The following is a 20,826-nucleotide window of genomic DNA, read 5'->3' on the forward strand; positions in this document are numbered from 1 at the left end:
CCGTTCCAGGCTGTATCACAGCGGTCTAAGACACCGCATCTCAGTGCTAGAGGCGTCACTACAGACCCTGGTTCCGTTCCAGGCTGTATCACAGCGGTCTAAGACACCTCATCTCAGTGCTAGAGGCGTCACTACAGACCCTGGTTCCGTTCCAGGCTGTATCACAGCGGTCTAAGACACCTCATCTCAGTGCTAGAGGCGTCACTACAGACCCTGGTTCCGTTCCAGGCTGTATCACAGCGGTCTAAGACACCTCATCTCAGTGCTAGAGGCGTCACTACAGACCCTGGTTCCGTTCCAGGCTGTATCACAGCGGTCTAAGACACCTCATCTCAGTGCTAGAGGCGTCACTACAGACCCTGGTTCCGTTCCAGGCTGTATCACAGCGGTCTAAGACACCTCATCTCAGTGCTAGGCGTCACTACAGACACCCTGGTTCGATTCCAGGCTGTATTACAGTCCCATAGGGCGGCGCACAATAGGCCCAGGGTTGTCCGGGTTTGGCCAGTGGAGGCAGTAATTGTAAATAAGAATTTGTTCTGAACTGACTTGCCTAGTTAAATAAAGGTTCAATAAATGTTAAATAAAGGTTAAATTAAACAGATGTTAAAAAAATTATTCAACGTGTTTCCTTTCAAATGGTACCAATAATATGCATGTCCTTGCTTCAAGTCCTGAGCTACAGGAAGTTAGATTTGGGTATGTTATTTTAGGTCCTGAGCTACAGGCAGTTAGATTTGGGTATGTTATTTTAGGTCCTGAGCTACAGGCAGTTAGATTTGGGTATGTTATTTTAGGTCCTGAGCTACAGGCAGTTAGATTTGGGTATGTCATTTTAGGTCCTGAGCTACAGGCAGTTAGATTTGGGTATGTCATTTTAGGTCCTGAGCTACAGGCAGTTAGATTTGGGTATGTCATTTTAGGTCCTGAGCTACAGGGAGTTAGATTTGGGTATGTCATTTTAGGTCCTGAGCTACAGGCAGTTAGATTCTAGCGCAGGAAAACAATTGATTAATCGATGGGTGGAATGCGCGCACAACTATTATAGGCAGGGCAGAACACTGTCTAAAAGCTCACGGGAAAAAAATCTGTGGAATTCTTTGCATCTATTTTCCTTTCAGTCGTGAAAAGGTGAAAGGTGTAACTATCCTGCTAAAGTTCAACATAAAATCACTTGCAATAGCATAGGGTTTAATTCATTTTACTTGAAATTTTAACAGGTAATTGCATCAATTAGAGATGAATCGAAGGGATATGATGAGCTTGCAATTAGTCCTTCATTGACATGACCTCACACATTGTGTTAAACTAGAAATACTTCCTAGTAAGATGTGTAGGCTATCTAAAGTAGTGTTAGGAGACACTATTAAGGTCCTTAACTAATGCTCTATACCTAACAGGAAGTGCAGTACGTGCCCAACGGAGAGGGCTTGGCTTGTGATGAAGAGCATGACTGAAAAGGATCCACCTCGTCTCAAAAAGGGGAGGGAGGGGCACCAACCACCAAAGAAGTCACATCACATAGGTTTCAAATGGCACCCTACTCCCTATTGTTGTGCACTACTTTTGAGGCCCCCCTGGTGGCTCTGCAGTGCTTCCCCTGGCCCGAGGCCCCCCTGGTGGCTCTGCAGTGCTTCCCTTGGCCCGAGGCCCCCGTGGTGGCTCTGCAGTGCTTCCCCTGGCCCGAGGCCCCCCTGGTGGCTCTGCAGTGCTTCCCTTGGCCCGAGGCCCCCCTGGTGGCTCTGCAGTGCTTCCCCTGGCCTGAGGCCCCCCTGGTGACTCTGCAGTGCTTCCTCTGGCCCGAGGCCCCCCTGGTGACTCTGCAGTGCTTCCCTTGACTTCCCCTGGCCCGAGTCCCCCCCCCCGGTGGCCCCCTTGTTCATAGTTGTAATGGGAAATCATGTATAATGTGTTTATTAACTGTCTCTGTACCCTATATGACTGAACGGCTTGTATGACATGACCAAATCTGCAGTATGTCCAGGATGCAGCGATGTCTTTAATAAGGTGTCTATTCTGTGTTTTAATCTCAACCCTTTAATAACTGCCCATTTCTGTGTTATAATCTCAAACCCATTTCTGTGTTGTAATCTCAAACCCATTTCTGTGTTATAATCTCAAACCCATTTCTGTGTTATAATCTCAAACCCATTTCTGTGTTATAATCTCAAACCCATTTCTGTGTTATAATCTCAAACCCATTTCTGTGTTATAATCTCAAACCCATTTCTGTGTTATAATCTCAAACCCATTTCTGTGTTATAATCTCAAACCCATTTCTGTGTTATAATCTCAAACCGATCTGCTGACGGGGAACACGGTGTAATTTGAGATGCATCAATGTTTATCTGTAACAATGGACCATCGACATGAATATAGTCAGGTCAGAGGTGAGGGGTCAACAATGAAGATAGTCAGGTCAGAGGTGAGAGATTAAAACCTATGGAATGCTGGCTGTGAAAAGTGGAAAAAGTCAACTGAAGTGGATATCTCTTGTTGCAGTTCTCATCCAAATATTGGGTTAGCCCCCCCGAGTATAATATCTCGACTGGACGCAGACAGGAAACATGAAACAATTTAGTTCCTTAGATGTTTTCAATATCCAAATGGCACTCCTATTCCCTAAATAGTGCACTACTTTTGTCCAGAGCCTTATGGGTCCTGGTCCAAAGTAGTGCACTATAATTGAAATAGGGGGCCATTTGGGATAAAACCCTTAATAACAACGTCTAGTGGCAGGACACTTGGCTTAAGGCCTAATGCTCGGACTACAACCTGTAGAGAGTGGAAGCAGGTAGCCTAGTGGGTAGAGCGTTGGGCCAGTAACCAGAAAAGTTGCTGGGTTGAATCCCCGAGCTGGCAAGGTAAAAATCTGTTGTTCTGTCCTTGAACAAGGCAGTTAACCCACTGTAGGCCGTCATTGTAAATAAAAATGTGTTCTTAATTGACTTACCTAGAAAATTGAATTGAAACCTAGAATTACAAAAATTGCAGCAGCTTTATTATGAACTACAAGGCCATTAGGACAATACAAAACAAGAGGCTCTGCTGCCCTCTAGCTGTCTGTCTCTGTAATGGCAGTAGTAATAGCCATTATTACACTATTTCAAGGTATCTTTCAAGTGCTTTGAGCAATTAGACTGATGGAGTGACAGTCTTGAAGTACATGTTAACAAATAAATTGCATGAAAGTGTTGGTCATATCAATTCCCAATCTGACCCTCATACCATCATGGCCACATCCCCAGGTTACAATTAACTCATTGATGTGCTCCTCTCCCCTGTAACTATTCCCCAGGTTGTTTTGTTCCCTCTGGTTTTAGTGATATTTTGCCATTGGTCTTTTGACCAATTAAAATCAGACATTTTGCCAATAATTGGGCAAAAGATCAGAATTAGTCTGTGTTGTGTAAACGCAGCCAAACATGTGCACTTATTCACTTCCCTTCTTCAAAGAGCGTTCATATTGGTTTTCCATCCTCTCTGCCTTCGTGGATTTGAAAGGAAATGACTATATGAAAACTCCCTCTAGCCCATGGGGTGTCAAACATGGGTGGTTTGAGTAAAAACATATGTACTTTCAAATGAATAAATGCAAATCGAAACTGTGTTTATTTATTTTTATTTCACCTTTATTTAACCAGGTAGGCAAGCTGAGAAGAAGTTCTCATTTACAATTGCGACCTGGCCAAGATAAAGCAAAGCAGTTCGACACATACAACGACACAGAGTTACACATGGAGTAAAACAAACATACAGTCAATAATACAGTATAAACAAGTTTATATACGATGTGAGCAAATGAGGTGAGATACGGGAGGTAAAGGCAAAAAAAAGCCACGGTGGCAAAGTAAATACAATATAGCAAGTAAAACACTGGAATGGTAGATTTGCAGTGGAAGAATGTGCAAAGTAGAAATAAAAATAATGGGGTGCAAAGGAGAAAAATAAATAAATAAATAAAATAAAAACTTCATCTTTCTCCTCATATGTATATCAAGGTATGGCATAAACCCTGCACTTTTAAAATGGCCGTGACCTATGGGAAAGTGCACGCTTAGAGTGCCGCCATTAGGTAAACGATCTGAAAAAAATATTTATATTGTAATGAAACAGCAGGAAGCAGGTCTCGAACCCTCGACCTTAGAGCCCGAAGTCCGGCGCGCTATCGATTGTGCCGCAAAAGCATGCTCTTGAGGCAGGGTCGATTTCCGCGCTTATAAACCCAGGGTCGTTACACTATTATTATTATTTTTAATTGTTTTGGAACAGTAATTTGCAACATTTGATTTCAAACAGACTTTCAAATCTCTTACTCCCCAATATGGGGACATTTGGGGGTCCCCTGCGAATAAAAAAAAACGAACAAAAAAACGTTACACTTAAGGTTTTTCTGTCCTGCTGTATTTTGGGCTCTGAATTAGTCACCTTTCTAACAGATCTAAGCATGTATTTGTAGGAATTTGAAACCTTCATGTACATTACAATGGTAGTATACAATATTATGCATTGTTAAGAAAATGCCACCAGAGAGCATCGGAAATTCTAAAAACAATAGAACTATTTTGGGCATTTTTTTTACGGCGAGGAACTATAACACATTTTCAGTGCAGCCCTCCAGAAGACCGAATACGCCACCCAGGGGCATCTAGCCCATACAACCCAATCCAATGTTTTTACATTTTTGGGTCGTACACACTTCAGGTGGAGGAGATATTATTGTGAGCTATATTTAAGAAATAAGTACCGAGGGTGTGTGGTGTATTGCTAATATACCACCAGAGCATTAGCGCTACTTCTAGAGTGACTAACACGTGCCAATTATTTATTCACGTTGATCTGAATGTTGCCATTTATTGTGCACAAGTGAGAGAGAAACAAAATGGCCCCGTGTTATCGTTTGTTGTTTCCACGGTGCTGGGAACGGATGCCGTTCGTTGAACTGGGGCAGCTGCTGCTGTGTTGTCAGAGTACATTAAAATGATTTAGTTTGGTAACAGTTACATATCATTATGTAGCCGTTCAGCTTTATCGTGCCCCTCTTCCCTCGACTTTTTAACTCCGCCGACAGACACGTTGTAAATTCGGTGTCCTTGTGTGTAGTCCATGCCAAACTGAGAAGGGTTCGTTGATATACCGGTCCAGCATAACGTTAGCTGCTAAATCCCTTATTCTTCGGCATTCATGTTTCTCACTGAACAAATACAGATCCCGTAGAATAATGTTCAGTTTCATTTTTTATATTCCCAAACTCACAATATATATCCCCTTTTTTTCTACACACCAGTCAGTGAATCAGCTAAGTGCCCACTTTGTTTCAAATCTAAATGCTTATTTTGTACATCGGCTATTTGCACTATTGTTGACGTAGCCATTTTATCAACGTGAACAGGCTTAAACGTCATGGTATACGGTATCACGTACGCATGGCAAAAAAAAAGAAGCTGTTTTAGCCAATCAGTAACCAGTATCCAAACTACCCTGTTTATTAAACGTCTATAAAACATTCTCAGCGCGGGAATAGTTATGCCATTCCAGCCAATCGTTACGCAGAAACGATTGACTCCTCCGCTCCGTTTGTGATTTGTCAAAGGGTTTACACAATTCCCTCCGATGATTGGACGAAAAAATAATAATTGTGAGCTTCTCTTCGTTCTTCCGGTTATATATGTTGTTGAAAAGAAAAGACGAATGCCTGGAGAAAACAAAACACTACGAATACGGTATTTTAGCATGTTTAAAAAAAAGAATTATGCCAATGTATCGTCAAAAGCTTTTGTCGATAAAGCTTTTCCCCAACTTATTTTGGCATTCTATAAATATTGTAAGAATATTGTAAGTTCACCCAATGTTTGTTTAGCGATAGCTGCAGCTAGCAAGCTATCCTTAGCTAGCTATTTTGTAAGGTTAACCATCTGGATATGCGATCAAAATTAAACGTTAACGTTATGTAAACGTGTTATTTGAGAGCTCGACTGTGGCCGCTGCCATCGGCTTGTGATCCTGTCAAAGCAGATATGCACTTTCTTCAGAGCAGTGCCTATTCGGTGATTTATCTTATTGCTCCTAACAGCTGCATAGTTAGGGTTTCATAGTAACTAGCTTACCATAACATTATCCGCCAATACAAATTTACATAGTTAATGGTTGAATAAACTAAAAGATACCTACCGTAGCGTTACGCTTGTTTACACTGAGCTGCACGGGGGTTGGTACGCAATCATGGTTACATTACGAGCTGGCGGGAGATATGGTTCGGGTAACCTAGCTCAATGCAGGGACGGGATATGTCAATATGCCACTGTACCCCAAAGGTGACCTTTATCCACACTGCTAGTAGTGTTTCAATTTTCTCGATCGGGCATTGTGGATAAAGGTACAATTTGAAGTACAGTGGCCCATCCTAGCCCAATATGTACTCTAAAGGAGCCTAACGTTACCGTTGCTCCTTAAAGTGCCATTACTTATTTACAGAGGTAGGATGACTCTGGCAGCCAAATACAATATCTAAACGTGAATCGATTCTCAATTGCAATATAGTTGTAGAAATGTAAAGCCCTATACTTTCATATTACATCAACATTATTTCACAAATGCTAAATATACACTTAATTAATGTACACAGTGTTACCCGACAGTATTTTTCAGTGTCAACACGTTTCTGGTGGCCTTCTTCCTTTACACACAGGTGTTCAGAGCATGCTAATTACCACAGGTGTTCAGAGCATGCTAATTACCACAGGTGTTCAGAGCATGCTAATTACCACAGGTGCTCAGAGCACGCTAGATAGCTAATTACCACAGGTGTTCAGAGTATGCTAGATAGCTAATTACCACAGGTGCTCAGAGCATGCTAATTACCACAGGTGTTCAGAGCATGCTAATTACCACAGGTGTTCAGAGCATGCTAATTACCACAGGTGCTCAGAGCACGCTAGATAGCTAATTACCACAGGTGTTCAGAGTATGCTAGATAGCTAATTACTACAGGTGTTCAGAGCATGCTAATTACCACAGGTGTTCAGAGTATGCTAGATAGCTAATTACCACAGGTGTTCAGAGTATGCTAGATAGCTAATTCCCACAGGTGTTCAGAGTATGCTAGATAGCTAATTCCCACAGGTGTTCAGAGCATGCTAATTACCACAGGTGCTCAGAGCACGCTAGATAGCTAATTACCACAGGTGTTCAGAGTATGCTAGATAGCTAATTACCACAGGTGTTCAGAGCATGCTAATTACCACAGGTGTTCAGAGCATGCTGATTACCACAGGTGTTCAGAGCATGATAATTACCACAGGTGTTCAGAGCATGCTAATTGCACGCTAGATAGCTAATTACCACAGGTGGTTCCTCTGTCTTCCGTCAGTGTAGCTAGCGAATAGCATAAGCTGGTAACACAACTTGTTAAGAAAATACAAACTAGCTTTTTGCAAATATAATAAATACAAACTAATAGTGTAATTTATAGGATGCTTGTGGATTTATATTAAGAAGCAAAGTGGAAACTGTGTCGTAGTCATAAATCCAGGCCCTGCAGGGCCTAGCTCCACTCCTATTCCCCAGGCGCTCTCTTTTGATGACTTCTGTAACCGTAATAGCCTTGGTTTCATGCATGTTAACATTCGAATCCTCCTCCCTAAGTTTGTTTTATTCACTGCTTTAGCACACTCTGCCAACCTGGATGTTCTAGCTGTGTCTGAATCCTGGCATAGGAAGACTACCAAAGATTCTGAAATCTTCATCCCTAACTACAACATTTTCAGACAAGATAGAACGACAATCTACTGCAAAGATAGCCTGCAGAGTTCTGTCTACTATCCAGGTCTGTGCCCAAACAATTTGAACTTCTACTTTTAAAAATCCACCTCTCTAAAAACAAGTCTCTCACCGTTGCCGCCTGCTATAGACCACCCTCTGCTCCCAGCTGTGCTCTGGACACCATATGTGAACTGATTGCTCCCCATCTATCTTCAGAGCTTGTGCTGCTAGGCGACCTAAACTGGAACATGCTTAACACCCCAGCCATCCTACAATCTAAGCTTGATGCCCTCAATCTCACACAAATTATCAATGAACCTACCAGGTACCACCCCAAAGCCGTAAACACAGGCACCCTCATAGATATCATGCTAACCAACCTGCCCTCTAAATACACCTCTGCTGTTTTCAACCAAGATCTCAGCGATCACTGTCTCATTGCCTGCATCTGTAATGGGTCAGCGGTCAAACGACCTCCACTCATAACTGTCAAACGCTCCCTGAAACACTTCAGCGAGCAGGCCTTTCTAATCGACCTGGCCGGGGTATCCTGGAAGGATATTGATCTCATCCCGTCAGTAGAGGATGTCTGGTTATTATTTTTTAAATGCCTTCCTCACCATCTTAAATAAGCATGCCCCATTCAAGAAATTTAGAACCAGGAACAGATATAGCCCTCGGTTCTCTCCTGACCTGACTGCCCTCAACCAACACAAAACATCCTATGGCGTTCTGCATTAGAATCGAACAGCCCCCGTGATATGCAACTTTTCAGGGAAGCTAGGAACCAATATACACAGGCAGTTAGAAAAGCCAAGGCTAGCTTTTTCAAGCAGAAATTTGCTTCCTGCAACACAAACTCAAACATTTTCTGGGACACTGTAAAGTCCATGGAGAATAAGAACACCTCCTCCCAGCTGCCCACTGCACTGCAGATAGGAAACACTGTCACCAGAATTTCAACAAGCATTTTTCTACGGCTGGCCATGCTTTCCACCTGGCTACCCCTACCCCGGTCAACAGCACTGCACCCCCCACAGCAACTCGCCCAAGCCTTCCCCATTTCTCCTTCTCCCAAATCCAGTCAGCTGATGTTCTGAAAGAGCTGCAAAATCTGGACCCCTACAAATCAGCCGGGCTAGACAATCTGGACCTTCTCTTTCTAAAATTATCTGCCGAAATTGTTGCCACCCCTATTACTAGCCTGTTCAACCTCTCTTTCGTGTCATCTGAGATTCCCAAAGATTGGAAAGCAGCTGCGGTCATCCCCCTCTTGACCCAAACTGCTACAGACCTATATCTATCCTACCCTGCCTTTTCTAAAATCTTCGAAAGCCAAGTCAACAAACAGATTACCGACCATTTCGAATCCCACCATACCTTCTCCGCTATGCAATCTGGTTTCAGAGCTGGTCATAGGTGCACCTCAGCCACGCTCAAGGTCCTAAACGATATCTTAACCGCCATCGATAAGGAACAATAATGTGCAGCCGTATTCATTGACCTGGCCAAGGCTTTCGACTCGAAATCACCACATCCTCATCGGCAGACTCGATAGCCTTGGTTTCTCAAATGATTGCCTCGTTTCATGTGCTGCATTGACCATGCAGACTGAACACAAGTGCCTCGTAGTCAAGCGAGAATAAATGCGCTCCTTGAGTGTCTGGGCGGGGTTAGGTCTGTGTGGAAATCAGGGGGTGGGGCTAGGTCTATGTGGAAGTCAGGGGGTGGGGCTAGGTCTGTGTGGAAATCAGGGGGTGGGGCTAGGTCTGTGTGGAAATCAGGGCGTGGGGCTAGGTCTGTGTGGAAAGCAGGGGGTGGGGTTAGGTCTGTGTGGAAATCAGGGGGTGGGGCTAGGTCTGTGTGGAAATCAGGGGGTGGGGTTATATCTGTGTGGAAAGCAGGGGGTGGGGCTAGGTCTGTGTGGAAATCAGGGGGTGGGGCTAGGTCTGTGTGGAAATCAGGGGGTGGGGCTAGGTCTGTGTGGAAATCAGGGGGTGGGGTTATGTCTGTGTGGAAAGCAGGGGGCGGGGCTAGGTCTGTGTGGAAATCAGGGGGTGGGGCTAGGTCTGTGTGGAAATCAGGGGGTGGGGGTAGGTCTGTGTGGAAATCAGGGGGTGGGGCTAGGTCTGTGTGGAAATCAGGGGGTGGGGTTAGGTCTGTGTGGAAATCAGGGGGTGGGGCTAGGTCTGTGTGGAAATCAGGGGGTGGGGCTAGGTCTGTGTGGAAATCAGGGCGTGGGGCTAGGTCTGTGGAAATCAGGGCGTGGGGCTAGGTCTGTGTGGAAAGCAGGGGGTGGGGCTAGGTCTGTGTGGAAATCAGGGGGTGGGGTTATGTCTGTGTGGAAAGCAGGGGGTGGGGCTATGTCTGTGTGGAAAGCAGGGGTTGGGGCTAGGTCTGTGTGGAAATCAGGGGATGGGGCTAGGTCTGTGTGGAAATCAGGGCGTGGGGCTAGGTCTGTGTGGAAATCAGGGCGTGGGGCTAGGTCTGTGTGGAAAGCAGGGGGTGGGGCTAGGTCTGTGTGGAAAGCAGGGGGTGGGGCTAGGTCTGTGTGGAAAGCAGGGGGTGGGGCTAGGTCTGTGTGGAAAGCAGGGGGTGGGGCTAGGTCTGTGTGGAAAGCGGCATGGAGAGAGACGACTCAAATAGGGAAGTATAAGAAAAAATTAACTATTAAAATTGACATTACACACAGTGTATCACATTTAACAAACCAAACATTTAAAATACTGTTATAGAAGGTAAAGTAAAAACCCAATCCGGTCCGTGCATCAATATTGTTGTATTGTCAAATTCGGTATACCGCCCAGGCAGAACTGAGAGTCATGATCAAAGGATACTCCCACCCCTGCATTGAGATATGTTTTCCGACCCATATCTCGCACCGGCTCCGCGTTGTCTTAATGTAACCATCCATGATTGCGTTCCCACCCCAATGCAGCTCGTTGTAAACAAGCGTAACGAGTAGGGTGGGTCTCTTCTGGTAAAGTAACTAGCTAGCTAGAATGTGCCACCCCATTATTTTTTTCATAACGTCTGAATTTCCTAAATCACTCGGGACATTCATTGATCGCAGACAGAGCGATGATATGTAAAAATACTTCAGCTTAAACGCATTTCCATTTCACACAAAGGTAGCTGGCTCTGTGTGAATGAAAGACAGGGTACCGAGGCTAGTGAGTTGCTAGAGCTGCTAGAATGGGATTTGTCTCCGTTCATCTTTACTTCCCAGGGCTGTGACAGGGTGGCAGGTAGCCTAGTGGTTAGAGCGTTGGACTAGTAACCGAAAGGTTGCTAGATCGAATCGCCGAGTTGACAAGGTACAAATCTGTTGTTTATGCCCCTGAACAAGGCAGTTAAACCACGGTTCCTAGACCGTCATTGTGAATGAGAATTCATTTTTAACTGACTTGCCTAGTTAAATATAGGTTAAATAAAGGTTAAATAATGGTTAAATAATGGTTAAATAAAGGTTAAATAAAAAATATGACGGTCATGAAATTTGTGTTGACTCATGTCGATTCCTCACGCCATCTCTTCTCAAAACCCATTGAGGGGAGGGAATTTGGACCTTATCCGCCAATACATTTGATCAGATAAGGAGAAAAAAAGGAATTGAGAAAGAGGCGTGTGATCTCATTTTTTAAATTTTTGTTTTATATAATGGTTGTTCCATCCTTCTCCCTTCTAGGATAGTGAAAGATGAGTTCTCAGCCATTTTCTACAGCTGGAATGCCTGCTCAGAGTAATCCTGGTGGAAAGCCGGTCTCCATCAATCAGTCATCCAAACAGCCAGGTTAACATTTATATTGAATATGGCGTGTTCCTAATGGCATACTATTCCCTATATCAGGGGTTCTCAAACTTTTTGGGGCCGGGGTCCCCTTTTGTGATACTAAATTCATCAGGGACCCCCTCATAATCAGAACACAACTCGAGTAAGGTAATAAAATAAAATAGCTTACAAGGAGTTTTACTACGGCCGGACAAACCAAGTCTTGGGGTGTGGGAAGAAACATTTTAAAGGCCCACCTCTTGGCATTGGAGATAAAAATTTAGCAGTTTTCAAGCGAATATCCTGCAATTCTACAAAAACAATGTCCATGTGGCAGAGACAGGATAGATATTTTCCAGTACTGTGGATACCAATATCCCTGTGAGTCTCCCAGGCCTAGGTTGTCCAGTACTGTGGATACCAATATCCCTGTGAGTCTCCCAGGTCTAAGTTGTCCAGTACTGTGGATACCAATATCCCTGTGAGTCTCCCAGGCCTAGGTTTCCCAGTATGTGGTTGTCTCACCTAGCTATCTTAAGATGAATGCACCAACTAACTGCAAGAAGCTCTGAATAAGGGTGTCTGATAAATGGCTAAACAGTAATGTAAATGAATAATGTAAATGTAATGTAAATTAATAATGTCAATGTAAATGAATAATGTAAATGAATAATGTAAATGAATCATGTAAATGAATAATGTAAATGTAATGTAAGTTAATAATGTTAATGTAAATGAGTAATGTCAATGAATAATGTAAATGAATGTTACATTGTATGGTATTACACCCTCTGAACTTATTTTACGGATCCCTTGGCCAGAATGAATTAAATTAGTTAATATTCATAAAAATAAATACAAATATGTGTATATATATACACACACACACACACACACACACACACACACACACACACACACACACACACAGTACCAGTCACAAGTTTGGACACGCCTACTCATTCAAGGGTTTTTCTTTATTTGTACTATTTTCTACATTGTAGAATAATAGTGATGACATCACAACTATGAAATAACACATGGAATCATATAGTAACCCAAAAAGTTTTAAACAAATCATATATTTTAGGTTCTTCAAAAGTAGCCACCCTTTGTCTCGATGACAGCTTTGCAAACGCTTGGCATTCTCTCAACCAGCTTCACCTGGAATGCTTTTCCAACAGTCTTGAAGGAGTTCCCACAAATGCTGAGCACTTGTTGGCTGCTTTTCTTTCACTCTGCTGTCCGACTCATCCCAAACCATCCTAATTGGGCTGAGGTTGGGTGATTGTGGAGTCCAGGTCATCTGTTGCAGCACCATCACTCTCCTTCTTGGTCAAATAGCCCTTACAGCCTGGAGGTGTGTTGGTCATTGTCCTGTTGAAAAACAAATTACAGTGCCTTGCGAAAGTATTCGGCCCCCTTGAACTTTGCGACCTTTTGCCACATTTCAGGCTTCAAACATAAAGATATAAAACTGTATTTTTTTGTGAAGAATCAACAACAAGTGGGACACAATCATGAAGTGGAATGACATTTATTGGATATTTCAAACCTTTTTAACAAATCAAAAACTGAAAAATTGGGCGTGCAAAATTATTCAGCCCCTGCAGCAGAGGTAACTCTGGGTCTTCCTTGCTGTGGAGGTCCTCATGAGAGCCAGTTTCATCATGGTTTTTGCGACTGCACTTGAAGAAACTTAAACATTTCTTGAAATGTTCTGTATTGACTGGCCTTCATGTTTTAAAGGAATGATGGACTGTCATTTCTCTTTCCTTGTTTGAGCAGTTCTTGCCATAATATGGACTTGGTCTTTTATAGCCCCCCTACCTTGTCACAACACAACTGATTGGCTCAAACGCATTAAGAAGGAAAGAAATTCCACAAATGAACTTTTAAGAAGGCACACCTGTTAATTGAAATGCATTCCAGGTGACTACCTCATGAAGCTGGTTGAGAGAATGCCAAGAGTGTGCAAAGCTGTCATCAAGGCAAAGGGTGGCTACTTTTGAAGAATCTCAAATCTAAAATATATTTAGACTTGTTGAAAACGTTTTTTTTTTTGGTAATTCCTTGAGTCCATATCGGTTATTTCATAGTTTTATTGTCTTCGTTATTATTCGACAAATGTAGAAAATAGTACAAATAAAGAAACTCTTGAATGAGTAGGTGTGTCCAAACTTTTGACTGATACTCTATATATGTATAAATTCATGAGCTGCATTACCTGTCTTTGCAATTGGTTTATTTTCATTTGAGCTTAATGGCATGTTGAAAACGTTTTTTTTTTTGGTAATTCCTTGAGTCCATATCGGTTATTTCATAGTTTTATTGTCTTCATTATTATTCGACAATGTAGAAAATAGTACAAATAAAGAAACTCTTGAATGAGTAGGTGTGTCCAAACTTTTGACTGATACTATAACTTCATGAGCTGCATTACCCGTCTTTGCAATTGGTTTATTTTCATTTGAGCTTAATGGCATGTTTAGCTAGCAGCCTCCATGGAAATGTGTCATATATTTGGCGCCCCCTTGTGTACTAAACTGGTAACACTGTAAATTCTGGCTACTGTCCAACCCTGCTAGTTTTTTTTTTTTTTTTTTTTTACCTTTATTTAACCAGGCAAGTCAGTTAAGAACAAATTCTTATTTACAATGACGGCCTGGGAACAGTGGGTTAACTGCCTGTTCAGGGGGCAGAACGACAGATTTTGTACCTAGTCAGCTCGGGGGTTTGAACTCGCAACCTTCCGGTTACTAGTCCAACGCTCTAACCACTAGGCTACCCTGCCGCCCCAGTTATTGAATCTTCCTAAATGGCCGAGTTGCAGTTCTGATTTAAATCGTCTCGGATCAATGGCAAGACTTGAAAATGGGTGTCTAGCAAAGATCAACTAACTTGACAGAGCTTGAAGAAATGTTAAAATAATAATGTACAATCCAGGTGTGCAAAAGCTCGTAGAGACTTACCCATAAAGACTCACAGGTGTAGTCGCTGCCCAAAGGTAATAAATAACATGTATTGATTTAGGGGTGTTGAATACTAATGTAAATAACGATTTTTCTGTATTTCATTTTCAATACATTTGCAAATGTAAAAAAAAAAAAAACGTGTTTTCACTTTGTCATTGTGAGGTATTGTGTGTAGCAAGGGGGGTGAGGGGGGGATGCGTTAAGTCAAGGGGGTATGAATACTTTCTGAAGGCACTGTACGTTCATAGTAGGAATCAACATAATGTATAGTCTATTACCGTCAACCAAATAATGGTTCTAGAACAATCTACAGGAACGTTGTGTAGCAAAATCACTGAAAATTAACAACATAAGAGGAAGGCGGTGTTGGTGTCGGTAATTTTCAGTTTGTCGTCCCAAAAGGAGTAGTACTACATAGTGAATAAGGTGCCATTTGGAACTGAACACATTTCCACAGTCCTCCAGAGTTTCTGGTAAATTCTCTCCAATTGTATGTTATGATGTTTATTAAAACTCACACTGCAGGCTTTTTAATGGTTCCCTAGCAGGACCAGGTGAGGACAGTAGCGGTGATGTGGACCACCATGGTCCCAAGGACCATCCAGCCAGCAGCAGGGGAGGAGAAGAAGCCCTGTCGTTCAGAGAAGACAAGCAGGAGACTGGAGTGGTCAGACCCTACCCCCAGGTTAGTGGATACTCTAGTTCCCTTAAACTCAACTCTGGACCTTGAAGCCAGTTCCAACTATGTTTTTGCATCGTTTCCCTCTAATCAAGGACTGATTTTAGACCTGGGACACCAGGTGGGTGCAACTAATTCTCCGGTAGAACAGAAAAGCTCCGGACCTTGTAGGGTAAGAGTTGAGTACCCTTGCTGTAGGGGATAGGATGGCTCCTTACCTCGTAGGGTAAGAGTTGAGTACCCTTGCTGTAGGGGATAGGATGGCTCCTTACCTCGTAGGGTAAGAGTTGAGTACCCTTGCTGTAGGGGATAGGATGGCTCCTTACCTCGTAGGGTAAGAGTTGAGTACCCTTGCTGTAGGGGATAGGATGGCTCCTTACCTCGTAGGGTAAGAGTTGAGTACCCTTGCTGTAGGGGATAGGATGGCTCCTTACCTCGTAGGGTAAGAGTTGAGTACCCTTGCTGTAGGGGATAGGATGGCTCCTTACCTCGTAGGGTAAGAGTTGAGTACCCTTGCTGTAGGGGATAGGATGTCTCATTACCTCGTAGGGTAAGAGTTGAGTACCCTTGCTGTAGGGGATAGGATGGCTCATTACCTCGTAGGGTAAGAGTTGAGTACCCTTGCTGTAGGGGATAGGATGGCTCATTACCTCGTAGGGTAAGAGTTGAGTACCCTTGCTGTAGGGGATAGGATGGCTCATTACCTCGTAGGGTAAGAGTTGAGTACCCTTGCTGTAGGGGATAGGATGGCTCATTACCTCGTAGGGTAAGAGTTGAGTACCCTTGCTGTAGGGGATAGGATGGCTCCTTACCTCGTAGGGTAAGAGTTGAGTACCTTTGCTGTAGGGGATAGGATGGCTCATTACCTTGTAGGGTAAGAGTTGAGTACCCTTGCTGTAGGGGATAGGATGGCTCCTTACCTCGTAGGGTAAGATTTGAGTACCCTTGCTGTAGGGGATAGGATGGCTCATTACCTTGTAGGGTAAGAGTTGAGTACCCTTGCTGTAGGGGATAGGATGGCTCATTACCTCGTAGGGTAAGAGTTGAGTACCCTTGCTGTAGGGGATATGATGGCTCCTTACCTCGTAGGGTAAGAGTTGAGTACCCTTGCTGTAGGGGATAGGATGGCTCATTACCTCGTAGGGTAAGAGTTGAGTACCCTTGCTGTAGGGGATAGGATGGCTCATTACCTTGTAGGGTAAGAGTTGAATACCCTTGCTGTAGGGGATAGGATGGCTCTTTACCTCGTAGGGTAAGATTTGAGTACCCTTGCTGTAGGGGATAGGATGGCTCCTTACCTCGTAGGGTAAGATTTGAGTACCCCAGGTCTAGTTGATAGTGTACATGTATTTGATGGCTCCATTTGGGATGCAGCCTATAATGTACAGATATCATTAACTGCACTTTCTCTATTTTCTCATTGATTGTAGGCTTTTTATTGGCTAATGTTCTGTGTCCTGAATCTCCATCAAACTCTTTAGTCCAAGACTAGGCTTTAATCCGTTCCCAGAATCCACCCCTGATATGTCTTACAAAGTCAAAATCTTATCTCATCGTCCCTCCTCCAGGTCCCGGTTCAGATCCACAGCCTGCAGTCCCCGGTCCCAGCTCTGTCCCAGCAGGTGCCCAACAAGGCAGGTACACCTGGTCAACCTGTCACCGTCTTCAACCCTCCTGTCCAGCTAATGCAGGCCCAGCCTGCTGCCCTCGTCGACGGGCAAATTAAGGTAAGACCTCTCCATGGCTGTTTCTCGGAATTGCACTTTTTTTGTTGTTGCTATTTTTGCTATTTAGTGCACTACTTTTGACTACTTTAAACTATGCCACTTTGTTTACATACCCTACATTACTCATCTCAAATGTATATACTGTACCCTATATCATCTACTGTATCTTTATGTAATACATGTATCACTAGCCACTTTAAACTATGCCACTTTGTTTACATACCCTACATTACTCATCTCAAATGTATATACTGTACTCTATATCATCTACTGTATCCTTATGTAATACATGTATCACTAGCCACTTTAAACTATGCCACTTTGTTTACATACCCTACATTACTCATCTCAAATGTATATACTGTACTCTATATCATCGACTGCATCCTTATGTAATACATGTATCACTAGCCACTTTAACTATGCCACTTTGTTTACATACTCACCTCATGTATATACTGTACTCGATACCATCTACTGTATCTTGCCTATGCCGTTCTGTACCATCACTCATTCATATATCCTTATGTACATATTCTTTATCCCCTTACACTGTGTACAAGACAGTAGTTTTGGAATTGTTAGCTAGATTACTTGTTGGTTATTACTGCATTGTCGGAACTAGAAGCACAAGCATTTCGCTACACTCACATTAACATCTGCTAACCATGTGTATGTGACAAATACATTTGATTTGATTTCCCCCCTCTCTTCCCTAGTCTGATCCCAGATCTGTTTTATCTATAAAGGTAATAGGGTGGTAATTAGAACACCCCATTTCCCCCCCCTCTCTTCCCTAGTCTGATCCCAGATCTGTTTTTATCTATCAAGGTATTAGGGTGGTAATTAGAACACCCCATTTCCCCCCCCTCTCTTCCCGAGCCTGATCCCAGATCTGTTTTATCTATAAAGGTAATAGGGTGGTAATTAGAACACCCCATTTCCCCCCCTCTCTTCCCTAGTCTGATCCCAGATCTGTTTTTATCTATCAAGGTATTAGGGTGGTAATTAGAACACCCCATTTCCCCCCCCTCTCTTCCCTAGTCTGATCCCAGATCTGTTTTTATCTATCAAGGTAATAGGGTGGTAATTAGAACACCCCAGAGGGGGAACCCTCTCTTCCCTAGTCTGATCCCAGATCTGTTTTTATCTATAAAGGTATTAGGGTGGTAATTAGAACACCCCAGAGGGGGAACCCTCTCTTCCCTAGTCTGATCCCAGATCTGTTTGTGGTGTATAGCCAACTATACACGACAGCATGAACACATCCCTTTTTCCCCTGTCTGCCATCATCTGATTGAGAACTCACTCAGTCAAGGAGGAAAAGTTGATACTCCCAAAAGTGTCCTAAAATATAGAATCAAAAAAGATTTTATGTTATCACTAGCTTAAATCAAATCTATGTGTTTTAGGACTGCAAATATCATAGAAACAAATCTATATTTTCTGTGGTGTTTTTTTTGTTTTTGTTTCAGGCTGCCCTGAAATCGCTAGTACCCAGTCGTCTCATCGCCCCAGCTCCAGCCTCCAGCCAGGGCCAGGGGGGTCACATCCCTCTCCCTCTGCCTCCCAAGGTGCAGCCTGCCCTGCTTGGCCACATCACTGTCACCCTGGAGAGCCACATCGCTCCCACCTCCTCCATCCCTGTGGCAACCATCAGTGGACAACAGGTGACTACATAGCCTGTTACATTCTTATTGGCTCTTGTTTGTGATCATTACATTCTTATTGGCTCTTGTTTGTGATCATTGCTTTTTAATAACTTTAATGAATGAGCCAATAAGGGGGCAGTTTCCTGGACACAGATTAAGCCCTAGTCCGGGATCAAAACTACATCAGTAGATTATCTCTGTTGAAAAGGTGTTTTTAATCCAGGATTAGACTTAATCTGCGTCCAGGAAAACCTTTTTATTAGGGACTGATGTTTTTGACCTATTCCTATTTCAGGGCCACTCCAGTAATCGGCATCACCTCGTGCCAGCTAATATCCAGATAATTAGGTCTCCTTCTGTTCCTCAACACACATTCACCTCTCACCTACCAAGAGGTACGTACTACATCTCCCTAACCCAGCGTTTTGGTTGGAGGCCTAACACCCACCCGTTTCACATCAAACATTCACTTCCCATTTACCCTAAACCGATATTACTGGCCGGAGGGTCGCACTTCTCTGGCTCGGCCTCTAGAGGGCGCTCTTCCCTCGTCTATATTGTGCTGTCTGTCTTCCAGGGGCGGTGGCTGCAGCAGTGATGTCCAGCTGTAAAGGGCCTGCTGTTCTCAGACCAGCATCAGGGGCCAGTGCAGTGCATCACGTTAACCACCAGTCTATCCAGGTGCCTACCCCAGCGTTATTACGGCTCAATTGCATTATTATGGCGGGAGGCTTGTGAAGGGTTTACAGATCAAATGTTAACTTACACACCATTGTTTTTCCTCATTTGTAGTGCAGGAAATGACTGCCCCCCTGGGGGGGGTTGACTTACTTCATTGTAACAAAGGATAACTCCTGCGTTCATGATTGTTTGTGTTGACAGTTCAGTCAGTCTTGTAGGGAAACATAGTGTGATTCTCTCCCTCTCTTCGTCCTTAGTCTCGTTCCCCTGTCACCAGCTCTACAGCAGTGGTCCCCATCTCAGCCACTCGGAACCAGTCCCCTGTCATCAACCCAACGTTCACCCAGTCTGCAGAGGTGCTGCATGGGTAAGTGGCCTAGTAGCTAGACTAGCATTAAAGGGATAGTGTGAGATTTTGGCGCTTTATGTACTTATCCAGAGTCAGATGAACTCATTGTCAGGGCTCTAAATTAAAAATGTTCATTGGTAGCACTTGCGCTCCCAACTTTAAAAAGTTTGGAGTACCAGAAAATAAGATTGCGATATAGCCTAAATGATTCCCAGCTACTTCTGAAGCACATGTTGTGCTCCAGAAACTAATATGTAACCCTGTAAAGGCATTTGTTTATTATAAAAAGCTAAACTGTGATGACGACATGCAAGAGATCTGTCATTCATTCATTGCTGTGATCATTGACTTCCTGAAGAAGATATCCCCTTTCTTTCTGTGTCCCCAGATGTTTGGCTGTACTGGTAAAGTTACCAGGTAGTTAGCTAGCTAGCTAATGAGGTAACATGACTGATGTTTGGATGTACTGGTAAAGTTACCAGGTTGTTAGCTAGCTAGCTAGCTAATGAGGTAACATGACTGATGTTTGGATGTACTGGTAAAGTTACCAGGTTGTCAGCTAGCTAGCTAATGAGGTAACATGACTGATGTTTGGATGTACTGGTAAAGTTACCAGGTTGTTAGCTAGCTAGCTAATGAGGTAACATGACTGATGTTTGGATGTACTGGTAAAGTTACCAGGTTGTCAGCTAGCTAGCTAATGAGGTAACATGACTGATGTTTGGATGTACTGGTAAAGTTACCAGGTTTTTCGCTAGCTAACTAATGAGGTAACATGACTGATGTTTGGATGTACTGGTAAAGTCACCAGGTTGTTAGCTAGCTAGCTAATGAGGTAACATGACTGATGTTTGGATGTACTGGTAAAGTTACCAGGTTGTTAGCTAGCTAGCTAATGAGGTAACATGACTGATGTTTGGATGTACTGGTAAAGTTACCAGGTAGTTAGCTAGCTAGCTAATGAGGTAACATGACTGATGTTTGGATGTACTGGTAAAGTTACCAGGTTGTTAGCTAGCTAGCTAATGAGGTAACATGACTGATGTTTGGGTGTACTGGTAAAGTTACCAGGTTGTTAGCTAGCTAGCTAGCTAATGAGGTAACATGACTGATGTTTGGATGTACTGGTAAAGTTACCAGATTGTTAGCTAGCTAGCTAATGAGGTAACATGACTGATGTTTGGGTGTACTGGTAAAGTTACCAGGTTGTTAGCTAGCTAGCTAATGAGG

At 43.3% G+C, this 20,826-nt stretch overlaps 1 protein-coding gene across 6 annotated transcripts in view; it reads left to right on the top strand.

The window, feature by feature from the left end:
* Window positions 1-5,540: 5,540 nt before the first annotated feature.
* Window positions 5,541-20,826, top strand: part of LOC139409583 (histone deacetylase complex subunit SAP130-like) — a 51,289-nt gene continuing 36,003 nt past the window's right edge. For 2 of the 6 annotated variants that reach the window (XM_071154952.1, XM_071154957.1), the window contains exons 1-8: window positions 5,541-5,723; window positions 11,450-11,554; window positions 15,054-15,193; window positions 16,756-16,914; window positions 18,390-18,584; window positions 18,862-18,961; window positions 19,144-19,247; window positions 19,505-19,614. In XM_071154952.1, the coding sequence (XP_071011053.1) occupies window positions 11,461-11,554; window positions 15,054-15,193; window positions 16,756-16,914; window positions 18,390-18,584; window positions 18,862-18,961; window positions 19,144-19,247; window positions 19,505-19,614 (902 nt within the window). In that variant the 5' untranslated portion in view covers window positions 5,541-5,723; window positions 11,450-11,460. Of the gene's footprint in view, window positions 5,724-7,788; window positions 7,826-11,043; window positions 11,079-11,449; window positions 11,555-15,053; window positions 15,194-16,755; window positions 16,915-18,389; window positions 18,585-18,861; window positions 18,962-19,143; window positions 19,248-19,504; window positions 19,615-20,826 lie in introns of those variants that run through there. The other 4 variants (XM_071154956.1, XM_071154953.1, XM_071154954.1 and 1 more) reach the window with 4 other exon arrangements.

Source organism: Oncorhynchus clarkii, chromosome 5 (genome assembly GCF_045791955.1).
Source record: "Oncorhynchus clarkii lewisi isolate Uvic-CL-2024 chromosome 5, UVic_Ocla_1.0, whole genome shotgun sequence".
In the NCBI taxonomy this organism is placed as follows: Eukaryota; Metazoa; Chordata; class Actinopteri; order Salmoniformes; family Salmonidae; genus Oncorhynchus; species Oncorhynchus clarkii.